The sequence below is a fragment of the Nannospalax galili genome, unplaced genomic scaffold (assembly GCF_000622305.1).
Source record: "Nannospalax galili isolate Female #2095 unplaced genomic scaffold, S.galili_v1.0 scaffold851, whole genome shotgun sequence".
Taxonomy (NCBI): domain Eukaryota; kingdom Metazoa; phylum Chordata; class Mammalia; order Rodentia; family Spalacidae; genus Nannospalax; species Nannospalax galili.
The window spans coordinates 1,413,369-1,427,860 of record NW_008330578.1 but is presented as its reverse complement, the minus strand read 5'-3'; the positions used below and the strand labels follow the sequence as shown (position 1 = coordinate 1,427,860).

Below are 14,492 nucleotides of genomic sequence, written 5' to 3'. Positions count from 1 at the left end.
CTTGTGCATTGGAAATTCCTGGAGCTTGGTACTTTCAGATCTTCAGAATGTAGGACCTGCTTCCTGCTTGGGCCTGCCACTTCTAAGTTAGAACATCCTGGGTTGGGTAAGGCTGGCCATGCTAAAGCCCTCTTGCTCAGACTAACCAAGGAAGAGGAGCCTGGTGGGAGGGCCTAGACAGATGGCTCAGCAGTACATGCTACACAATGCCCAGATCCTACTGTGGAAGGAGAACTGACTCCTGAAAGTTGTCCTGTTTTCCACACATGCCATAGCTTGCATTCCTAGAGGCACATACATAATAAAAGCATGGTAGGAGGGCTGCTGCAGCTACCTTGACCTGCTGTGAAGAACAAGGAGCAGTAGGTTGTGGGTAAGTTGGCTCAGAAGTTGGTGTGGGCAAGAGACAGGCACAGGATGTTGCCCACGCTTTGCTCAGAGAGAAATGTGCAAAAGAAAGAGGAAGTCAAACTCCTGCAGCCTGATATGGTGGCCCTATAGTATTTGCCAGGTGTCTACCAACCCTGGAGAGGCTGCACAGAGCTTCAGAGATCAGCTGTGGACAGATTCAGGCCTGACAGCCCAGAACTGTGTGGAAAATGGGAAATACCAATGTACTTTTTCCAATCTTCCCTGGACAGCATATAAGGAATGAAATCTATGATGAGGAAATAGGATCTGAGCATCTAAATTGAGGTAAATACCTAAGTTTACCATCAGCTTCATTGGAGCTTCCTGACTAGGACTGGTAAAGTCCCTTCAGTTGTATAATAGGAGTGGGTCAGGAAAGAGATAAAGCTCATGAATATAGTTTGTCTTATAATCCAAATATTTCCAGTATCTGAGCCACAGTAAGTTCTAAGTGGCATCAGTGGTTTTTGTGGGGTTTCTTTTGGGGGGGGATACTTTTGAAATGGGGTCTCCCTGTTGCCACAGCTGACTTGCAACTCAGTATGTAAGCCAGGCTGGCCTAGAACTCAGAGATCCACCTGTCTATGCCTCCAGAGGGCTGGGCTTAAAGGCATGCACTAGCCCAGTGTTTTAATGGGAAGATGAAGAATGAAGTCCATCACAGAATAAAGCCTCAGGCTCTGACTTGTTTCCAGCTAAGTCTAAGCTTTACAGGAATCTGCACTCAAAAATAAGTGAAAAGAGCACACGGGAGGCAGAGGCAGGTGGATCTGTGAGATTGAGACCAGCCTGGTCTACTGTGTAGCAAGATCAGTGAAAAGGATTCTGCTGTAGTGGTACAGAATTGTAATCTCAGTACTTTTGAGGTGGAGGCAAAAAGAGGGAAGATCACAAGTTTGAGGCCAACTTAGGCTACATAGTGAATTTCAGACCATCTTTTCCTAAGAGACCTGTCACTGAGATAATGGGAGTGTCATGTGTACTCCAGAGGCAGAGGCAAAAGGACCCCAAGGTTGAGGCCAGTCTGGTCTGTAAAACAAAATTTTTCAAAAAGGCCAGGTGGTGCACACCTTTAATCCTAGCACTCAGGAAACAGAGGCAGGTGGATCTCTGAGGCCAGCCTGGTCTACATATTGAGTTCTAGGCCAACTGGGGCTACAGAGACCCAGTCTCAAAAAAATACCGAAAAAAAAAAAAAAGCGAAACAAAATATATAAAGGTGTTTTTCTCTGGCAACAGTAAGGGTCTGGCCAGAGGAAACAGTCCTGATTATATGCAAGTTTGCACAGTAGAACTAAAAGGAATCACTGAAAAGACTGCAAGAAACAGCAAAAGGTGTCAGTCCAACCTAAACAAACAACTCATGATTCACATGGGATCTTCTGCATACAAATATTTAGTAATAGGTGTTGGCTGTGTCCCTGCAGGGAAAGCTGCATAAGGCCGATGCTGGTGGCAACAGGTGAGTGAACCCTTGGAAGGCAGGCAGGGTAGAGTGGGCAGGAGGGCGTCAGAAGTAGTGAGGACAATGAAAGGCCACAGAAAGTGCAAGGTTAGAACTGGCTGGCTGGGTTGTATTTGGCATAAGCCAAGTATAAATTACTGGGGAACAACGAAACAGTCCAGGGAAAAGCAACCAGGTTGGTGGCCAAGCTACATGCAGTGACAAGCACTCAGCCCAGTCAACTCTGGAAACTTCTCTTACCCCTTTATGCTCTTCCAACTTTATCTGGGGTCTGTGCCCTCCAGTGGCAGAGGAGGGCAGGACAGGACCTGTTCTCAGGAGCTGTCTAAGATGGCTGCTCCAGCAGGCATGAGGCTACCCAAAGGTTTCTACAAGACACCTTGCATGGATGGAAGTTTGGAACTGCTTGCTCCTCTTTAATACCCTTTACCCTTTAGGCTGCTGAGGATCCTGTCTGAAGAGCCAACACTTGTTCTATACCTTATAAAGAAAGTGCTTCTGCGAGAGAAGTGTTACCATCACAGAAGGCAGGACATGGTAGACTGGGTCTCTGCATCCTTCCTTCTGCTACTCTCTTTGAAATAGATGAATTAGGGTGGAAGGCTGTTAGGGTGTTGGGCTATGGCTAGCTGGGGACAGGACAGGCAGGGCGTGCTGCTGGCCATAATGGAGGTATACCCAGACTACATCAGCCTTGGAGAGGCTCTGGGATGCAGTATCCGAATCCTCAGTGGTCACTGCCCCCTTGGCCCTGACTGTGCAGAGGAATCACGAACACAGAGACATCGTCGTAGGACACCTGCTCTTCGGTGGCACCATCCTCCTTCCCCTGTGTATTGGATATCAGCATTTTGGCCAGCTCCGAGAACCTGTGAAGACCACCCTGCAGATATACTTTAGGGGACAGAGCAAAAGGCCAAGGCCTCTAGAATTCAGTGCACAGGGCAGGACATCTGGGACCCCCTAAATGTGCAACTAGGACAAGCAAGCAACAACCTAAGGGGGTGCAAACTGGACTACAGGAATCTGACTCTTTTGTTTGTGTTTTTTTTCTCTGAGTCTCATCCCCTGGGAAGCTTAAGTCAGCCCTGATCCTAGCTACCTACCCTGAGTTAGTGCTGTCTTCTCAGAACAACTTGGTATTTCTACTGGCACCAACCCCGGCCCAGGCAGGTCCCCCGCAGCTACAGTAAGTACCTGTGTGGGTCCCCTCGGTTCCCTGGGAGGAAGCTCCGTACAAGCCGGGCCACCTGCTCATTGGACAGGACATCCCAGAGCCCATCAGTTGCCATAACAACCACATCCTCCTCCTGCAGTGCCAGCTGGTCCACATCCAGTACAGTCACCTGCAAGTTAAGCCTGAGGATCGTGCAATGCTCCCTTCTGACCCTCACCAGGCTTACTCTGCATTCCTAGGCAGATGGAACCTGGGATGGGCTACATTGTTCCCTCACCTGTGGAATGGAGAGCAAGAAGGGCTTGAGCTGGATGTTCGTGTCAAGAACTCTGAGCTGATGGTCTCCCAGGCCTCGGGAGACAGCCAGTGTTCCCAGTAACCGAGCCTAGGGGCAGAGGAGGCATGAGGTGACGGTGAATGGCTCAGCAAATGCCCAGTGCACTATGGCTCTACTGAGCACAAAGGGAGATGTGAATAGTAGCCTTTCAGGGGAAAAACATCATGTGGGAACAGCCCCCAGAACACTGGCCACAGCCACTAGTAAAGGATAAAGAGGCTCACACCTCCAGAGAGCACTTGAAGGGATTCTTGGAGGGGCCAGGCACTGACCTGCCGACCCTGTCCATGGATCAGTGGATACTTGAGATCTGATTTTTCCACCCATTTGTAGCTCCTATAGGAGCAGATGAAGATCAGCCCAAGGCCTACCTGCTACTGCAGCTTCTCCAACCTCATGCCCAGCCTCTGCACACCCACAGTACCCACCATGCCCAAATAGAACTGCCACAGGTCATACAGTTCAGTGTGGACCCCAACCCTTTCCCACCATGTTCCCCCATCCCACCAGCTCACCAGCCGCTCATGTGGTGGTCTCTGAACAAAACCTTCTGCCCCAAGTCATCCCCCTTCAGCCGACGTGGGAACTCTAGTCGGGTAAACTCACCAGCCAGAAGCTCAGGGTAGACAAAGGCCTGGGATAGGAAGGTCATACTCACATCAGCCTCCCTCCTAGGGCCCCATGTGACCCTGAATGCAGGACCTGAAGGTTCCCTGGCTAAGGGCACCTACCAGCTGCTGGATCCGTTGCCGTTCTGTCTCTGGGGTGAACTCAGAGCTCAGTGGCCGTATCTCATCCCTCCGTACCAAGATAGCCCTAGATAGGTTGGGGGAAGGGGGAGGTAGTGGACGTTGATGAGGCAACCTCCATGCCTATGTCCACCCTCCTGCCAGCCCCTTCTCCAGCCACCTGAGGCCAGTTCTGGCCATACCAATCCCTTGTTCACATCCCTCCACAACTTCCTAGGACCTTTAGGCTGGCATCTGAGGTTCCTACCACCCTGGGTTTTTTTTTTTTTTTTTTTGGTCTTTTTGAGACAGGGTCCCCTTGTAGCCCCAGCTGGCCCGGAAATCCCTATTTAGACCAGGCTGGCTGGCCTTGAGAACTCACAGAAATCTGCCAGCCTCTGCCTCCCAAGTGCTGGGATTAAAGGCGTGCGCCACCACACCCGGCCCAGTCCTCATTTCTAACCCTCCACTTTCAGCCACCTGCTATGGTCCCCACTACTTCTGGTGCCCTCCTGCCCACTCTACCCTGCCCACCCTTCCAAGAGCTCACTCACCTGCTATCGCCAGCATTGGCCACATACAGTTTTCCCTGAAGGGCCACAGCCACTAGGGCTGTGCAGCCACCTGCCTGGCCTGAGGCCTCCAGTTCCCTCCCAATCACGTCATCCTGAAGTAAACCAAGGTCATTATAGTGACTTGGGTACTGGCCACCATCTCCCCAGTCCCCCACCCCTTCCAGCTGACTTCCCACATGCAGGCCTATAGTCGCAGACTAGAGCCTGGCCATTAACTCCCAAATGTCTTTGTCAGGAGTATTAGACAAGGAAAGTGCTACTCAAAACAGAGGAAGAGAAACCAATCCCTGCACTGAGGATCAACAGCCTGCACCATAAGATGATATAGGTGAGAAATCAGCACACAATAGGAAGTGGATAAGCAGAAGGTTAGGCTGAAAACGATGGTAGTTATTATTAGTAATGGGCAAATCAACCCAACCTTCTCTCAGAGCTAGCCCAAGGAACTGGCATGACTATACAAGTGATACCCCACTTCCAAGTCCCAAGGAACAAACCTTCCCTTCTTCCCCACAGGCCAACTCACACATTCCTGGAAGGCACTCTCCAGAGCCCCGATCACCAGGTCTTCTGCCCGGATGCCCTTTTCCTCCACAAACTGGGGGTCACTGGGACAGACGCAGCAGCCACTGAGGTGCATCGGGGGCTGAGCGGCCACTACACCTTCTACCACAGCCTCCAGCTGCCGGCGCAGACAGGAGTGCAGGGTGTTAGCAGCCAGAATGGCTGCTGCAGGACCGCCGTGCCCATCAAACAGAGCCCAGTAATGACCTGTCAGGAACTGCACAGGAAGGGCTCCATGTCAGGCTTTGCCATACTTCCTCAGCTGCCCAGCCTCAACTAGGACATGGGGCACTGGGACAAGAGTCTCAACCTGCACATCCTGGTCGCAGCCTGGAAGAGGGGTTCGGGCAGAGCTGCACTCACCTCCTCTGGGCACACTGTCAGCCACTCTTTATCTTCTTCAAGTCCAAACTCACATCGCCGAATACATAGCTTCCCACAGGCAGCCTGATCTTCATTAAACTCGGATTTCTCTGCATTGATGACTCTGGGCCAGAAAACAGACAGTGATCCGCCAGGGAGACATCTATGTCTTGTGGGCAGAGAGACCCCACCTGGGGCAACTGCTCCTGAGTGCTGTCCCTCACACCTGGACAAGTGATCTCTTTTATTATTATTACTACTATTGTAATATGTGTATAAGTGTATTGCTGGCATGTAGGTAGATGTACCCATGTCATGCAATGCCTGCAGAGGTCAGAAGATGGCGTCTGATCCCCTGGAACTGGAGTTACTGATGATTGTTAGCTGCCATATGGGTGCTGGGAACTGAATCCGAGTCTTCAGCAAGAGCAGTCAATGCTCTTAACCTCTGAATGATCTCTCCAGTCCCCCCCCCCCCTTTTTTTTTAAACTATTTTGTGTTGGGCTGGAGAGATGGCTCAGCAGTTAAGAGCACTGATTGCTCTTACAGACGACCCGGGTTCAATACCCAGCACCCACATGATGTTTAAAAACCACCTGTAAATACGGTTCTAGGGGAATCCGATGCCTTCTAACCTCCACAGGCATTGCAAGACACCGGTGCACTTACATGCATGCAGGCATAATATTCATACACATTAAAAAAAAAAAAAAAAAGAAAAGGACTTCACCTGTGTACTATCATGCTTGCCTACAAATTATAAATTTAAAAAGAAACTATTTTGTGTGCATGCGTGTGTGCATGTGCGTATGTGTGCACAGGCTGGAGGTGGACGTTAGGAATATTGCTCTCCACCTTATATTTTGAGACAGATAGGTCTCTTACAAAGCCTTGGGCTCAGCAAATCAGCAAGGGTGGCTGGCCAGCAAGCTCCAGCAGTCCTCCTGTATCTGCCTCCCCAACGCTGCGACTATAGGCCCAAGTTGTAACACCCAGCTTTTCACAAGATTGCTGGGGATCCGAACACAAGTTTTCATGTTTGCTCCACAAGCCTATTATTACTTTACCCATTGAACCATCACTCCCTTTCACTGGCTTTGTAACTAAAGGCAAAGTCGGAGCCCTGAACTTCTAAACCCGGTCTGCTGCCCCAGAATTTAGGAGTAAGAGTGGACTGACTAGGGAGACCTGGGACTCCAAAGGGAAAGCCTGAACCCTGTCCCACCTCTGTCCGAGCCCTGTCCCACCAAGGACAGGTCAAACCCAGGGTGAGAGCGGGGTGGGGCGAGTACTTCCAAAGCCCATAATGCTGGGACGCCGAGTCCAGTCGAGTGCTGGCCCTTCCGGTTGGAACCTTCTCCAAAAGAAAATACCGGAGTTGGGTAAGAGGAAATGTGGTCAGGAGACCCGGGGTTCTCCACAGGTGGGGTACGGGTGTCCACACACCCTGTTTCCTAGGTCAGCAGAGAACCTCAAGCTGGATCGGGGAGGGCGTCGGGAAGGGACACGGGGGAGGGGACACGAGACGGGGGCACTCACTCGGCATAGCCCGCGTTCCACGGCAGCGCGTGGCCCCGCGCTGGGCTGCGCACCGGCCGCGCATCCGGGCGGCGCGAGGCGTCTGCAGCGCCGGGGCTGGACCCGCGCAGGAAGCGGGGCCGGCGATAGGGCACCGGGCTAGAGTGCGGCCCGGATGGACGCGGCGCGGGGAGTGGATCCCTGGGCAGGAAACGGCGCCGGAACCAGCCGGCAGACATGGCGTGGCACCCTGGGACTGCTGCGGAGACCCACCCCACCGCCCGCCCGCACCCGGGAGGAAGCCACGGGCCTGGGGGCGGGACGGGAGCAGGGCCTAATATGGGACGGCCACGCTCCAGCCCCACCCTCCCGCCCCGAGTGTGCGTGATGTGAGCATCCTGCCACCACCTCTAAGATGCAAACGCGGTCATCAGCCCCACTTACAGGCCGGAAAACTGAGGCCTAGAGAAGCGAAGCTGTGTGCCTGAATCAGAGCATCACTGGGCTGGGGCGAAGGTTCACCCGCACCTGTAAGACACTGGCCTCTAAGAGGGACAGGCCCCTCCCTCCACCCTACGGCCTGTGGAGGGTCTTTCAGAATGGGTGCTGGGCGGGTGTCCCGCAGAGCCTCAAGCCTCCTGCTGCTGCGCGGCTATCTTACGCAAGGGGAAGATGGGGACAGGATGTCCTTGGAGGTGGTGTGAGGCCGACGCGTTGAGTAAGAGTGTGCCAGAACACAGGGTTCCCTGAGGAGGGCTCCGTTCCTCACCTACCCAGCCTGGCACCCTTCCCCTACACATGGGGTTTAGTAGTCACCCTGGTCCTCCCCATCCTACCCCCCTGCTTCTGCTGCAGAGGCTGATCTCCCAAATGGCTGCCCCTTCAGTCAAGATGGCTTCTCTGGGCGGCACAAGATCCTACTGTGAGTGCTGTTGGAAATTTAACGGGGAGACAACGTAGTTAGCTCCTCCCAGCAGGTCAGAGTTGCAACCTAAAGCTAAGGGAAGTGAAAAAATTTCACAGATGTCTTTTGCTGTGTGACAGGGTCTTGGCTATATCTCCCAGGCTGTCCTGGAACTTGCTATGTAGGCCAGGCCGGCCTCAAACTCAAGGCAATTCTGCCTCTGTCTCCGGAAGTGCTGGGACTACAGACAAGCACCACCACACCTGGCTCAAGGTGTCTCCTAACCCCTAGCTAGCTGTCACTGTGAGGGACTAGCAGCAGTGTCTCCTTTTATATCTCCATGTTAACAGAGCATTTGTCACCCTTCTGTCACCTGTGCCCTGCTCCCTGTGCAGGATGGGACTTCCATTACTTAATGGAGGGCTCTGGCCCACAAAGGGGAAGTGTGGATCCCCAAGACTGTGGAGTTTCCATTACAACAGTGCAGCTGAATCAAACCACCCATCTCTGCATATTTCTCTTCCCCTTTCCTCCTCCAGGAAGCTAATTCAAAGTCTCTAAGCCCCCAGGGATGGTTGTTTGAGGAGTCACACCTTTGCCTGGCCTCCACACCTAAGCACAGGCTCATCCTCAGTAGGACCCACTTCCTTCAATCAGCCAGACCTGCTCTGCTGGGAGTTCCTCCACCCAAGAAGGAAGATTTTCAGGAAGAGAGCTGTGCCCCAGTAGCCTGGGGGTTAACTTATTGAGTAACAGGCACACACCTAGACTTGGGAATGCAGTGCTAATGGAGATAGCTCTCTGAGCCCTGTGGTGATAGGAAAGTTCTGGTAGATGTTTCTTGACCCAGCTATAGGAGGTGGGGACAAAGTCAGAGAAAGTTTCCCAAATGGCATCCATGACTGAGACAGAAATGGACTAGGGACCCAAGATAAAGCAGATCTATTTCAGTCAGAGGAGTGGGGGATAACCTCCTCTTCTCCACCAGCTCATGACTCAGAGGTTCTTAAAAATCTAGGAAGAGCCGGATGTGGTGGCTCACGCCTGTAGTCCCAGCACTTGGGAGGCAGAGGCAGGCGGATCTCTGTGAGTTCAAGGCCAGCCTGGTTTACATAGTGAGTTCCAGGACAGCTGGAGCTACAGGGAGACACTGTTTCAAAAAGACAAAAAAAAAAAAAAAAAAAAAAAAAAAAAAAAAATCTAGGAAGAAACAAAGCAAACTCACTATTCCCCAGTTTACTGTCTTGAACTCCAGGATAAAACTCCAGTCCTAGGCAGCTCTGGGCAGACAGACATCATAGTCAGTCTGTTGCCCAGCTTACCCACTCTACATACGCAGAGCCCTGTGGAGCCTTACAGCAATCAAATCTTCCCTGTTCCAAGATGGCCTGAGTGTTCCCTCAGTCTCACCAGGCTCCTCTGGCTCCCAAGTACCTAAGTGCTTGTCGTCTTGCCTGGAGTCCAAGCCTTCTGTTTTAGTTTACCCACTCATTTTGCTGAAGCACATCCTCTAGCCATTTTCCAAGAAAACTGGGAGGTAATCTTTGTTTTTGATGGGTGCTTGAGCTTAGAATTCTGACCACTCTGTTCTCTGGCTGCCATTACTGCTGATGAAACCCAGCATTCTTTGCATTCTTTAGATTGGCCTATATTTTCACTTTTCTCTTTCCAGAAGCTTAGAGGTTCTTCTCTCTCTGGTGTCTGAAATTGCAAATGAGATTCCTTGGGGTGAATTTTTCTCTATCCTTAAGCTGGATCCTCCCAGTGACCATGCAACATTTCACTCCCTAGTGATACCCCTTCTCCTGCTCCAATGAACCCCAGGCTACCTCTTGACTTGGAAGTCTCTCCTCACCTAACTCAGCCAGTGCTAGAAATGGGGAGAAGGGTGGGTGGCAGGGCAGCATGTCAAGAAAAAGGGTTATCCTAGGCTGAAGAGATGGCTTAGTGGGTAAGAGCACTTGTGTAGAAACATGAGGACCTGAATTCAAATTCCTAGCACCCATATTAAAAAAAAAAAAAAAAAAGCTGGGCATAGCTGCACATGCCTGTAACCTTAGTATTGGGGGTTGGAGACAAGTGGATCCTGGGAGCTTATTGGTTGGCCAGCCTGGCTGGAATGGTGAACTTCAGATTCAGTGAGAGACCCTGCCTCAAGGGAATATGGCAGAGAACAAGCCAGGGAGGCAGTCCAGCTCTTCCTCTGGCATTCACATACTCTCACGTGTTTGCATCACACACACAAGTAAATTTTTTTGTTTTCTAAAACTAAAAAATAGGAGACAGGACTAGAAAGATGACTCAGTTAAGAGCACTTGCTGCCCTTGGCAAAGGACCCAAGTTCACTTCCCAGCACCCATGTTGGGTGGTTCACAACTGCCCATAACTCCAGCTCCATGGGATCTGACACCCTTTTCTGGCCTCCAGGGACACTGCACTCATGTGCACATATCTACACACAGACATACATGCATACACATAATTTTAAAAATAAATATTTAATTATTTTTAATTTTGCTGAATTTTTGCGATTTTCATTTGGTAGTATTTAGGTCTCCCCCTACCCACACCTCCCCCCACTGCCCAATTCAATGTACGAGACTCCCCTATATATGCAATATGGCCTATAGAGTCTGTCCCTATATGTCCCTCAGCATGGGTCCATTCACTGGAGCCTGGTCAACCTACCAAAAGTCCCATTCCTGTAAAAGACTGTCTCGTCCCCTCCCAGCAGCCATCAGCTTTAGGCTGGGTTGGCATTTCTTACCTACTTTCCCATGTCTATGCAGAGATTTTGTCTGGTTTGAGCTTGCATCTGATTTGTACATGCTATCACCATTGCTGTGAGTTCAGATGTGTAACTACCAGCTGTCTGGACAACTGTTTTCTTGTGGTCATCCACCACCTCTGGTTCTTACAATCGTTCCATAATGATCCCTGAGCCGTGGGAGACAGAGGTTTGAAATAGGTGTCCTATTCACATATGAGCACTCTGCAGCCTCTTGTTCTCTACACATTGGCCTGTTGTGAGTTTCTGTGTTAATCACTATCTGCTCATAAGGAAACCTCTCTGGTGAGAGTTGAAAAATGCACTCATCTTTTGTATAGAATTTGCATTAAAATGTGTCACTTAGGGCTAAGTGTCTCACAAACAATTACTCTCTGCATTTGACCCGTTGTGGAGCTCTGTAATAACCTCCATATGTTGCAAAAAGAAGCTTCTTTGATGAGTGGTGAGAGGTACACTTGTCTGTAAATATGAGTGTGCATATTTTAAAAAATATTTTATTTTTTAATATTTTATTTGCTTTTATTTTTTTATGTATATGCGTGTATTGCCTGCATGTAGGTAAGTGCACCCATGTTGTGCAGTGCCCGCGGAGGAGAGAAGACGCTGTCGGATCCCCTGGAACTGGAGTTACAGACAGATGTTAGCTGCCATGTGGATGCTGGGATTCGAACCCGGGTCTTCTGCAAGAACAGCCAGTGTTCTTAACCACTGAGCCATCTCTCCAGCCCCCTATTATTTTTATTTTATGTGTATGTGTGTATTGCCTGCATGTAGGTAAGCGCACCTGTGTCGTGCAATGCCCATGAAGGGACAGAAGAGGCTGTCGGATCCCCTGGAACTAGAGTTAGGACAGTTGTTAGCTGCCATGTAGGTGCTGGGATTTGAACCCAGGTCTTCTGCAAGAGCAACCAGTGTTCTTAACCACTGAACCATCTCTCCAGCCCCGAGGGTACATATTTAGAATATAGTAAGAAAATATGTTGGTCTAGGGATTTGGCAAAAGTAGATTTCTTTCTAGGATCTACGACCTCTCCAGTCATGTGTATTTAGATATATTTACAGTACCACACATATGTTCCCTCCCATTGACTAGGCCTTAATTCCAATTAGACAGCTGTTGATTACTCCCAAGATAAAAGTGCCACTACTGCACCAACAGCAAGAGTTTGCTGGGTCAGTCGTTAGTTTATTAGACCTTACAGTTGGGTAGGACCATTGATTAGTGTTCTCCCTTGGCAGCTTGCATAGTTCCATGAGAGCTAGTCTTCAGGGAGGAGGCTTCCTGGTCACCTCCAGCAAGAATGCTCCAAGTCCTGTGTCCGAAGTATAACCTGTCTTCAGCAATAGGGTCTTACATTCAAATTCTGGAAGGCAATCAAAGGCTGTGGCAATAATCTGTGTTATTTGGGGAGTCTCTTGGACTATCCTAACAACTCAAAGGGAGGTTTCTCCTGCCTGACACTGTGTTTTTTGTTATATAGCCTTTAGCTATACATATGCATCCATATATATATGTTGTATGTGTATTTTTCAGTAGGACTTTGAACTAACATATTGCATATATTTCCCTCTGGTTTTTTCACACCATCTAAGAATTATTTATCTCACCTCTCACTCCCCCTGTATAACCCTCCCTACTCCCTCCCCAGTTAAAGTACCCCCCTTTTCCCCATTCCCCCTTAGTAACACCTGTCTCCTACTATCCCCCTCTCTCCAGCTTCTTTCTTCCCTTTACTCCCATGGTTCATTTCCATTTTGCTGGCTCCTGCAGTTACAGCAGGAGATGTACTCACATCTAAGGATTTTTTTTTTTTTTTTGGTCTTTTTGAGACAGGGTCTTCCTACAGCCCCAGCTGTCCTGGAACTCAGTATGTAGACCAGACTGGGCTTGAACTCAGAGATCCACCTGCCTCTGCCTCCTGAGTGCTGGGATTAAAGGCGTGCGCCACCAAACCCAGCTAGGATTTTTTATTTTATGTGTATGAGTGTTTTGCCTGCATGGATTTAAGTGTACTCACTACATGCATACATGCAATGCCTGCAGAGGTCAGAAGAGGGTGTCAGATCCCCTGGAACTGGAGTTACAGACAATTGTGAGCCACCACATGGATGCTAGGAACCAAACAAACCTAGGTCCCCTGCAAGAGCAGTCAGTGCTCTCAACAGCTAAGTCATCTCCAGCCCCAATTTTAGGTTCTTTAACTTCATATTTTCATGACTCTCTATTTATTTATTTATTGATTGATTGATTGATTGATTGACTGATTGATTGATTGATTGTCTTTTTGAAGCAGGGTCTCCCTGTAGCCCCAGCTGTCCTGGAACTCACTATGTAGACTAGGGTGGCCTTGAACTCACAGAGATCTGCCTGTCTCTGCCTCCCAAATGCTGGGACTACAGGTGTGTACCACCAAGCCCAGCTACGACTCACAATTTAAAAAGTATAAAAATCTTTAGCAGGGGCTGGAGAGATGGTTCAGCAGTTGGGAGCACTGACTGCTCTTGCAGAGGACCCGGGTTCGATTCCCAGCACTCATATGGCGGCCATGAACCGTCTTTAACTCCAGTTCCAGGGGAATCTGAAGCCCTCTTCTGACCTCCATGGCATTGCACAACATGGGTGCACTCACATACATGCAGGCAATACACTCATACACATAAAATAAAAATAATAAATAAAATATTTTTTTTAAAGTCTTTAGCAGTAATTGTCCCCCACAACCTATTCCCTGGCTCCCCAGAGATATTCTATGTTATTAATTTCTTGGAAATTGTTCCAGCAACATTAAGGGTATTCTGTGTGTGTGTGTGTGTGTGTCTCTCTCTCTCTCTCTGGTATGTGTAAAATCATAATCTATGCTGTATTTTGCATCTAACTTTTTCTTATGAAATCCCCTGGTTATCTATGTGAGTGCTGGAAAAGCAAGCTGGGGGCTGGAGAGATGGCTCAGTGGTTAAGAACACTGGCTGTTCTTGCAGAAGACCCGGGTGTGAATCCCAGCACCCACATGGCAGCTAACAACTGTTTGTAACTCCAGTCCCAGGAGATTCGACAGCCTCTTCTGACCTCCTCGGGCATTGCATGACAGAGGTACACTTACCTACATGCAGGCAATACACATATAAACATACAATAAAAATAATAGTAAATAAAAAAATTTTTAAAGTTTTAAGAAAAAAGGAAGCTGAGCAGGGAACCAGGAGAGCAAGCCAGTAAGCAGCGTTCCTCCATGGCCTGTGCTCCAGCTCCTGCCTCCAGGTTCTTGCCGAGTTCCCTGATGAACTGTGACCTGGGAAATGTAAGCTGAATAAACCCTTTCCTCCCCAAGTTGGTATTGGTCAGAGTATTTTTTTACAGCAATGGAGAGACAAACTAGGACAAGTAGTTACGTTTTTCCTTGCTGTGACAAAGTATTGGACAAAAAGCAACTTAAGGAGGGAAGAGTTTATTCTGGGTGTTTGAGAGTACAGTCCATCATGGTGCGGAAGACCTGGACAGCAGGCGCATGACACACTCTGCCTTCCCCAGGATACAGAAAGAGTTGGATGAGTGCTTAGCTCACTTTCTCTTTTTTATTCAGATCAGAACCCCAGCCCATAGAATGGTGCTGCCCATATTTAGGGTGGCTCTTCCCTCCTCAGTTAAACTTTTCTGGCA

At 49.4% G+C, this 14,492-nt stretch overlaps 1 protein-coding gene across 2 annotated transcripts; it reads right to left on the bottom strand.

Annotated features, from left to right (window-relative positions):
- Positions 1-1,588: 1,588 nt before the first annotated feature.
- On the bottom strand, positions 1,589-7,445 carry Ppm1m (protein phosphatase, Mg2+/Mn2+ dependent 1M). Of its 2 annotated transcripts, none has more exons than XM_029554518.1 (10): positions 7,161-7,445; positions 5,621-5,744; positions 5,220-5,474; positions 4,673-4,785; positions 4,122-4,206; positions 3,906-4,024; positions 3,663-3,726; positions 3,331-3,438; positions 3,074-3,222; positions 1,589-2,759 (listed from the first exon to the last, which is right to left on the bottom strand). In XM_029554518.1, exons 1-10 carry the CDS (start codon positions 7,376-7,378, stop codon positions 2,720-2,722), a joined length of 1,275 nt encoding a protein of 424 aa, XP_029410378.1. In that variant the 5' UTR covers positions 7,379-7,445; the 3' UTR covers positions 1,589-2,719. The 2 variants fall into 2 exon arrangements, with proteins under 2 accessions (XP_029410378.1, XP_008848166.1); XM_008849944.3 differs by having other exon boundaries at positions 1,593-2,745.
- Between the last annotated feature and the right edge of the window lie 7,047 nt (positions 7,446-14,492).